This window comes from Quercus lobata, chromosome 4 (genome assembly GCF_001633185.2).
Source record: "Quercus lobata isolate SW786 chromosome 4, ValleyOak3.0 Primary Assembly, whole genome shotgun sequence".
Classification (NCBI taxonomy): Eukaryota; Viridiplantae; Streptophyta; class Magnoliopsida; order Fagales; family Fagaceae; genus Quercus; species Quercus lobata.
Genome location: NC_044907.1, coordinates 31,577,609 through 31,587,372, shown reverse-complemented (window position 1 = coordinate 31,587,372; position 9,764 = coordinate 31,577,609). Strand labels below are relative to the sequence as shown.

The 9,764-nt window shown below is 40.8% G+C and overlaps 1 protein-coding gene across 1 annotated transcript; it reads left to right on the top strand.

The window, feature by feature from the left end:
• The first annotated feature begins 4,908 nt into the window (after positions 1–4,908).
• LOC115985034 lies at positions 4,909–9,033 on the top strand. The gene is made up of 4 exons (XM_031108009.1): positions 4,909–5,254; positions 5,351–5,493; positions 5,818–7,995; positions 8,155–9,033. Exons 1-4 carry the CDS (start codon positions 4,909–4,911, stop codon positions 9,031–9,033), a joined length of 3,546 nt encoding a protein of 1,181 aa, XP_030963869.1.
• The last annotated feature ends 731 nt before the right edge of the window (positions 9,034–9,764 follow it).

Here is a 9,764-nt window from a genome sequence, read left to right as displayed (position 1 = left end):
GCTCTGCAAGGCCTTGGTTCTGTCCAAAACTTATAAGATTTCTTTTATGTACTTGGTTTCCCCATAGGCTTGAGTCCGAGGACCATGCAAGGCCTTGGTTCTGTCCAAAACTTATAAGATTTTTTTATGTACTTGGTTTCCCCATAGGCTTGAGTCCGAGGACCATGCAAGGCCTTGGTTCTGTCCAAAACTTATGAGATTTCTTTTATGTACTTGGTTTCCCCATAGGCTTGAGTCCGAGGACCAGCAAGGCCTTGGTTCTGTCCAAAACTTATAAGATTTCTTTTATGTACTTGGTTTCCCCATAGGCTTGAGTCCGAGGACCATGCAAGGCCTTGGTTCTGTCCAAAACTTGTAAGATTTCTTTTATGTACTTGGTTTCCCCATAGGCTTGAGTCCGAGGACCATGCAAGGCCTTGGTTCTGTCCAAAACTTGTAAGATTTCTTTTATGTACTTGGTTTCCCCATAGGCTTGAGTCCGAGGACCATGCAAGGCCTTGGTTCTGTCCAAACTTATAAGATTTCTTTTATGTACTTGGTTTCCCCATAGGCTTGGTCCGAGGACCATGCAAGGCCTTGGTTCTGTCCAAAACTTGTAAGATTTTTTTTGTACTTGGTTTCCCCATAGGCTTGAGTCCGAGGACCATGCAAGGCCTTGGTTCTGTCCAAAACTTGTAAGATTTCTTTTATGTACTTGGTTTCCCCATAGGCTTGGGTCCGAGGACCATGCAAGGCCTTGGTTCTGTCCAAAACTTATAAGATTTCTCTTATTTGTTTTATTTTTCAACCACCAGCCCCTTCACCAAGGTGGGAATAGTTGGCCTGAGGCCGGAAGCCCCTAGAGACGCCCGCGCCCTTAGCACTGCGAGGCGTAGCCCCTAGCAGAGGCTTACGTCGGAGCAACAACTATATGCCGCCGGAGACGGGGGAAATCCCGGAAATTTCTGCTTGCTAGAGAGCTGACTCCACCGCCACCTGCGCCAACGCGCAAGCTTCCCACAGACGGCGCCAATTGTAAGGACACAATTCTCTGACGGCCCAATAAGGATGTTGGGCTCGCGTACGAAAGATCCCTCACAATATGATTTGTAGAGAGTGGGCTTGAAAAGCTAGCCGTTGGTCAAGTGGCGTTGTCCGGTCATGGCTTTAGAGGAATCTACGTAGAAAAAGGGAATTGGGTATGAACATTTAAGCCCTAAGGCGTCGTACCCCGTGGGATGGAGCTCCTCGGAGGTGATCCGAGGACCTGTTGAGGTCTTCTCTCGGTTGCCCAACGACGGACTTTCTTCCATGAAGTCCGGTGTTCCTGAGATGTTTTCCCATGTAGTCTCTCTTTTTTCGAAGGTGGAAAAAAGGGCCTCCCCTCAGATCTACTTACTTCCTTATTTTATACTAGCTTGCATTCATTGCCCTTCGTCCACGTGTAGGGTCAATCTTTACGAACATTGACATTTGTCCCATCAGTCCAATCCTGGAATTGTTGGGGATGGTTTGATAAAGCTGCAGAGTACGGCTCTGTCAGGCGTCGGGCCTTATCTAGAAGGGTAGTATGGATAACTTCCCCAAGATATTCTGGATTTCCTTACTAATTCGTCCCTATTCCAGTTTTGCCCCTTTATTCTGGTGGGATTATGGATCTGCCGAGGACTAAACTGTCCTCGGCTGCTTCCCAAAAATTGTTTTGTGCTCTGCGTTGTAGAGCTTGGGCCACAGCTCTCCTCGGATTGGGCCTTCGGACGCTCTAAGGATAAATGGGCCTGGTCCACGAATTGTTGGGCCCCACAGAAACCATGTATCCAAGATTCATCTTCATCTTCTAAGTGAATTTGTGTTGACTTTAACATAGAAACCTTCGTTCAGATATGAATTTGCGTGTTTTTTGGTTGTTATTGGCGTCAATATATGAATTTATCTTTTTATTAGATTGTGTAATTTATATTTCTTAAGGACCACCTTGAAAAAAATTCTTGAAGCTGCCACTATAGAAGTCCAAGCTTTCAAGAAAATACAAATGTTACACTGTGTAAGGAATTTTTCAAATTATTATTTCAATATATATATTTGATACTATATTATTGATTTACTCTCAAATTAAAAATTTTAAGTGGTGAATGATTCTCTTGCTCTAATTTGATATTGTATTTGTAGCTTCCTAATATCAAATCAATTATTTATTGAATACTTTTGTAATCATGAGCTTCACTCTTTTACATTCCTTGGCTTAAGATAATATACACATCATCATGTTGAAATTATTATGTGTCAAATTTCACATAAAAGTTCTCTATTGACAATTGTGATGCCAACATCAAACACAATAATCATTCTATAAAAATTTAATAAAAAACTTTATTAGCTTTACTATTGTCTTTTTAATGGTATAATACAAAATATTGCAATTGGAAAATTTTTCAATACGCAGAATTGCACAATATTTTTAAGGCATTAAATTTTGATTTATTAATTTTCCTTTTCTTCAAATGATAATGATATTAACTACAAAATTTTTATCATCATGCACCCTTAGCGTAGTGATTACTCCACAAGTCTAAATTTTTGTTGGGTGAGGGGGATAAGGGGCATGGTTCATGTCTCCAAGAGATTCTAGGTCGAAGAAAAAAGAAAAAAGGAAAAAAGAAATTAAAGAATCATTGAAACCTAAGAAAAAGGTTCAAAATATTATTTCCATTTCACCAAGGTTTACTATTCTTCTTAGGGTTTAACTTCTTTTTTACACTGAAACTAACACTATTCTAAAATGGTCATGTGTCCATCTTGTATTCCATCTTGTGTTATGCATAAGAAGGTAGTTGCACAACATCATCAAAAATATTGTGTGATTTCTATTGTATAATTGGATATCTTATTTTGAGTGGGGCTCACTTTAATGAATTTTTTAAAAAACTCCCAAGAAGGAGCAAAAGATGGTATCATAATTGAAGCTATTGGTTCTATTATAATGGCAATCCACCTACTGATACACCTAAACTTACGCTTAATTTTATAACATGCTTAGCTATCAACTTTTGATTGAATTTCAAGACTTACACATGAAACTACCATGAATACTTGCTGTAAAAAAAAGAACAATAGGTGCTCCAATTACAAGATAACCCTTAACTATATTGTGGATTTGGGTCTATAGTTGGGTGTGTCCCTAGAATTATTCTTATAATGGTTAAGAAATGTGTAATTTAATAGCATGGTTTTTTTTATTAGGAGAATAGGGTTGGAATCTCCCCTCCTCATTCATTATAAAAATTGAGTTATAAAAAAAAAAAAGATTTTATCATAGTCCATGTGATTATTCTGCTTGTCAGTAGGAAAAAAAGGAACTTGGCGATGCGTTGCCTACTACTATTTATGCGATAAAATCGATGGTTTATGAGGAAAAATAATTTCTGTTGTGTATTCTCAATAAGGACGAACTAAAACTATATTTGGCGTGGCATAAAATATTTTCTTGAAAATTTCATCAATATTTTGGTGTGTTCGGAAAAAACTCTCCTTCACGGAGGAGGAAGACGAAGACATAGTCTTGGGAGAGAATAGCACAAAAACAGCAAAAGAACTAGGCAAAAACTGCCTAGTCATGAAGGTCCTTACCCATTGTAGCATCAACATAGAAGCCCTGAGGAAAACCATGAGAATGCTATGGAAGACAAACAAGACTGTTCAAATATCGGAGATTGAAGAAGAACTTTTCCTAGTGGAATTCAGTGACCCAAAAGACAAAAAGAAAATCATGGAAATGTGCCCTTGGAGCTTTGAGAAAAATTTGGTGCTTCTACAGGAGTTCTCAAACGAACTGGTCCCAAAGGAAGTAGACCTTAAATGGTCACCCTGCTCGGTCCAAATCTCAAACCTCCCTCTTAAAAGCAGAACTAGGGAGACAGGTATGAAGATTGGCAGCAAACTTGGGAAAGTCCTTGATGTTAATGTCTCGGAGAAAGGCGTTCAATGGGGACGGTACCTACGGGTTAGCATTCAGATGGATGTTACAAAGAAACTTATCTGGGCAAAGAAGGTTAGCATTGAGAATGATGAACCAAGATGGGTTTTCGTCCAATATGAAAGATTACCAAATTTTTGTTACCTGTGTGGCAAAATCGGACACAGCGAACATGAATGCTTTGAAAAGGGAGAAACTAACGGTGGGGTTGGAAAAGAAAAACACCAATATGGGGCTTGGCTGCGCGTCGAACCGGTGAAGCGTTCAGGCTATAGCTTTGGGACACTGAACCAGAGATTTGAAGAGTCCGATCAGGCCTTGGGTGGTTCTTGGAAGGAAGCAAACACAGCTGACAGGCACGTGCCCCATGTGCCCCAAACTCCCTCATTGGGTGCAATGACATCAGTCCGAAAAGGTGAGTTGACAACCAGCAGTATCCCAGACCTGCCATAAGAAAAAGACATTGGAAAAGAAATTGGCAAAAAGCCTGACACTGGATTGACAAAACAAACAGCTGAGGTTCAACACGCTACGGCGTCAACAGTTCGCACGCCTGGAGAAGCTCAGAACATGACAAAAAGCAAGGGACAAAATGACAACTCCCAGGTGATGCTCTGTTCAAATGGGCCAACACCTGAGCTTACCAACGAAGGCCTAGTGGCCATGTTATATGATTGTGAAGTGGGCTGGGTCCCTGAAGCCCCTGGACCTAACCCTGCCTATTGGAAACAGATTAAAAGGGAAAAGACCAAAGATGAGTCACCCATCAAAATGGAGCCAATTGGAACTAAGAGGCCTGGTCCAAGCCCGCTCCAAGCTTTGGATCCAAACATTCCACACACGGAGAAGTTAAAGGAAAACAATTAGAAAGCAAGTAAAAAGGGAGCTATTTCCTTAGGAAGTAATACCAACGTGGATGGCGGCAAGGTGGTGGCTGCGGCGCCCCACCGAGCTCAATGACGACCTTAGCTTGGAACTGCCGAGGGCTTGGGATCCCTCAGTCAGTTCAAGCTCTCAAAGATCTTGTGAGAGCAAAAGATCCCATGTTGGTCTTTGTTATGGAGACGAAGGCAAGCATTAGTCAGATGAAGAAGCACAAGAATAAGATAAACCAGCACCTACAAGCTTTAATCGTCCCAAGTGATGGCAAAAGTGGAGGCTTAGCCCTCTTGTGGAAAGAAAACGTTGATGTCAGAGTCCAAAGCTATTCCCATTCCCACATAGATGCCATTGTTCATGATCCAAGCGTGAATTCTACTTGGCGTGCTACCGGCTTTTATGGTCACCCTGATGCTGCTCAACGTTCTAGCTCCTAAAGGCTCTTGGAAACTTTGAATGCCCAATTTGATTTGCCTTGGGTTGTTTTTGGAGATTTTAATGAGATTACTCATATTGAAGAAAAATGTGGAGGGGTTGAAAGAGATGCAAATCAGATGGATGCTTTTCGAAACGCCTTAGACAATTGTGATCTTCGGGATTTGGGTTTTGTTGGACAACGTTTTACTTGGTGCAATGGCAGGATTGGTGATCAACGCACTCTGGTCAGATTAGACCGCATGGTAGCAAATAGCAAATGGACTGAGCTCTTCTAGCAAGCTAAGGTGTACCACAGGTCTATGTCCTCATCTAATCATTGCCTCTTGGCCCTTTATCATACTCCTCAGTTGAGGCGTCGACGTGGTAAAGCCCAGTTCCGCTTTGAATCAATGTGGACTAGGGATGTGAGTTGCTGGGATGTGGTGGAGATGGCTTGGTTGGTTGATAGCACGGTGGGAGATAGGTGCTCAATCCATGATAGGATTAGAAGCTGCCAGCACCAACTTCAGTGGTGGGGCAAAAATGTCTTTGGCAACCTTTGAAAACAGATTAATGAGAAGCAAACAAGCCTCCAGTGTCTAGAAAATTGTAACACTCTCCATGAAGATGTTGTCAACATTCAAAGTCTGCGAAGAGAGATTAATGAGCTCCTTGAGCGTGAGTCTGCAATGTGGAAGCAGAGATCAAAGTCATTCTGGCACCAAAATGGGGATAGAAATACCAGATTTTTTCACACGATTGCCTCCCAAAGACGACAGAAAAACAGAATCACTGGGTTAGAAGATAGCAATGGAGTGTGGCAGGGTGATGAAGAAAACATCCAGAGCATCATTTTAAACTACTTCTCTTCCATCTATCAGATTGACCAGCCTTCACAGTTCAATCCAGTTGTTGAAGCAGTGGAGAGAAAAGTAACAAATGAGATGACCAGTTTCCTTCTCCAGTCTTTCCATCCTGATGAGGTTCGGAATGCGCTCTTTCAAATGCATCCCACCAAATCCCCAGGCCCGGACGGTATGCCTCCACTCTTTCTTCAAAATTATTGGAGTATTGTTGGTCAGAATATAACTGAGTGTGTGTTAAATATCTTGAATACTAGTGTTATGCCTCCTAAATTCAACGATACTCATATCTGCCTTATCCCAAAAACAAAAAATCCCCAAAAAATCACTGAATACCGCCCCATAAGTCTATGCAATGTGGTCTATAGAGTCTTAGCCAAAGTTCTAGCAAATCGCCTGAAGAAAATCCTGCCTGAGATTGTTAGTGAAGCACAAAGTGCCTCTGTCCTTGGGAGACTCATCACAAACAACATATTAATTGCCTTTGAGACAATGCACCATATCAAACAGAGAAGAAAGGGTAAGGAAGGTCTCATGGCAATCAAGTTAGACATGAGCAAAGCATTTGATAGAGTAGAATGGGAATGTTTAGCTAGGGTAATGCAGAAAATGGGATTTCATGACCGGTGGATTTCCATTATCATGATGTGCATAACTTCTGTCTCTTATTCTGTACTAATCAATGGGGAACCGAATGGCGAAATTATTCCTTCTCGGGGTATTCGCCAAGGGGACCCGTTATCGCCATTCCTATTTTTGTTATGTGCAGAAGGCCTTTCGGCAATGCTCCAAAGAGAAGAGAGGTTGGGGAATATTAAGGGGATCTCTATTTGCTGGGGTGCCCAGCGTTTGTCTCATTTGTTTTTTGCAGACGATAGCATCATTTTTTGTCGAGCCAATATGAGGGAATGTCAGCAAGTATGGGATATTCTCCATGACTATGAGGCTGCATCTGGGCAGAAAATCAACAAGGATAAAACTTCCCTTTTCTTCAGCAAGAACACCGGGATTCCTACTCAAGCTGAAATAAAAAATAATTTTGGTGCCCAAGTAATCAAGCAACATGAAAGATACCTAGGCCTTCCATCCTTAATTGGCCATGGAAAAAAGAAGGCTTTTAATAGGATTAAGGATCAGCTTGGCCGAAAAATTGCTAGCTGGAAGGGAAAGCTGTTGTCCTTGGCTGGCAAAGAAGTCCTCATCAAGGCAATTGCCCAGGCCATTCCCACATATACAATGAGTTGCTTCAAGTTGCCTGACTCGCTCTGCAAAGAACTCAACTCTATGATCAGCAAATTTTGGTGGGGACAAAAATCTGATGAGCAAAAAATTTCTTGGGTCTCTTGGGATAAGTTGTGTAAATCCAAAGATATGGGCGGCATGGGGTTTAGAGATCTAAAAGCCTTCAACCTAGCTTTCCTAGCTAAGCAAGGTTGGCGCCTCCTCCAAAACAAAAATTCTCTTTTCCACCATGTTTTCCATGCCAAGTACTTTGCTGGCAGGTCTTTCCTTGAAGCTCAACTCAGCAAAAGACCATCTTTTGCTTGGCGGAGCATTTTGGTTGCTAAAAGCGTGGTGGAAGATGGAATTAGATGGTCTGTTGGAAATGGAGACAAAGTGAAGATATGGAGTGACAAGTGGATCCCCAACCCCGAAACCTACAAGGTCTTGACTCCTATAAACCCCCTAATGTATAATGAGAAAGTTTCTACTCTAATTGATAAAGAAAGAGCCGTGTGGAAATCTGAGTTGGTTATTTCCATTTTTCTTCCCCATGAGGCTTCAACTGTTTTGGCTATCCCTCTAAGCTCCACTCTCCCTGAGGACCATAGAGTATGGTCTGGTACAGACAATGGGGTGTTCTCAGTCCGAAGTGCCTACCATGTAAGCCACAAGCAACTGTCCAAGATCAATGTTGGAGAATGCTCGAATAACACCAGGATGAAGTCACTTTGGAAAGCAATTTGGAAGCTCCACTACCCAAAAAAAATTAGAAACTTTATTTAGTGAGCGTGTAAAGACATCCTCCCAACTAAAACTAAGCTCAGAGACCGTAAGATTCCAGTGGATGTGGAGTGCGACTTGTGTGAAGGCGTGGAAACAGCAGGTCATACCTTTTGGAGTTGTGATATTGCAGCAGCAGTTTGGCAAATGGCAAATGTCAAAGCCCCTGGCCTCATGACCAGCCCACCAAACTTCATGGACCTATTTTGTTGCGTAATGGAGGCCAAACCAGCCCAAGACCTTGAAGCTTTCGCAACAACGGCTTGGTTCCTTTGGAATAATCAAAATGCAGTGTGTCACAGGGAAACTAGTAGAACGGCCTTGCAAATTTTTGAGGCTTCAAGAATCTACTTGGCGGAGTTCCAAACCCACTGTGTTTCTTCTAATGCCCCTCAGCCCCACGTCCTTACTCTTTGGAAACCTCCTCCACCAGGTTGGTACAAGACAAATGTTGATGGGGCTGTCTTCAAGGAACGGAGTCAGTGTGGGATAGGAGTGGTGGTTCGGAACGATAAAGGCCAAATAATGGGAGCTCTTAGCAAAACACTCCCATACCTGTTAGGAGCTCTAGACGTCGAAGCCAAAGCTGCTGAGATTGGCATAATTTTCTCCTGGGAGTTGGGCCTTAGGGAGATTATTCTTGAAGGGGATTCCCAAATTGTTATGAATGCCATTGCTAGCCATGATCCGGGTCCTATTCAGATCCAACAACTTGTTACTGGTATAAAGTCTTGGGTGCCAAAGTTTAGAGCTTGGAAGACATCCTTCACGCGTAGAGAAGGGAACAAGGCAGCTCACCTCATGGCTAAACATGCCAAACTGATTTCTGAATGTACTATTTGGGTGGAAGATACTCCCCCTATAATTATGTCTCAAGTCCTTAATGATGTATTTGATTTGGGTTTCAGCCCAGTTTAATGAAAGCTTACCAGCATTCTTATCCACAAAAAAAAAAAAAAAAAGAAGCTAAATTCAACTTTTCCTATAGAAAAATGTTAAAGAAATTATAAACTTTACTACAATTTTGTGTTTGGGAAAAACATTTTTGCTTTTTTTTTTTGTCTAAATTTTATTTATTTATTTACTTATTTTCTTTTGCAAATAATCAAACTTTTAGTTTTTTGAAAATAAACCAGTTTTAAACTTTTTGTCAAACATTTAAAATGAAACTTACCAAAGATTATATCTTTTATTAATGACTATGCAAATAAATTGTTCCTAAAGGCATCCAAAATGTTTACAAACTAATGTGTTAGTTTGTAAGCATTATATAATAAAATTTGTAGTGTATATCTTTATCATAATTCATCTCCAAAACTCTTAAGGTCTTCCACCTTCTAGCTACCAAAAAGACTCACACAGTCACATTCTCTTTAGCTCCACCATCTTTCTTAACAAAGATTTTTCTCATTTGAAGTTAAGCGAATCTTGACTGTTACAAAAAATTTTCTTTTCCTCTTTCATTTCTACTTTAGTTCAATTTCTATTTATTTATTATGTTTTTTCTCTTTTAGTTCAGTTTCTATTTAGTTGTGAGGTATGCAACTCATTTTGATTTTTTCTTTTTCTTTTTTTTACCATAGCAGTCCAATTTGATAGAATTTAAATTCTATTAACATATTTTATGGTTTCTTTTAATGATTTTGTTA

Excerpts from the sequence above, each read along its gene's own strand:
- LOC115985034 (XM_031108009.1), top strand. The coding sequence starts at position 4,909 with ATGACGACCTTAGCTTGGAACTGCCGAGGGCTTGGGATCCCTCAGTCA. Across the intron at positions 5,255-5,350 it reads TCACCCTGATGCTGCTCAAC|AAAAATGTGGAGGGGTTGAA; the intron begins GTTCTAGCTCCT and ends CTCATATTGAAG. Across the intron at positions 5,494-5,817 it reads TTGGTGATCAACGCACTCTG|ATTAATGAGAAGCAAACAAG; the intron begins GTCAGATTAGAC and ends CTTTGAAAACAG.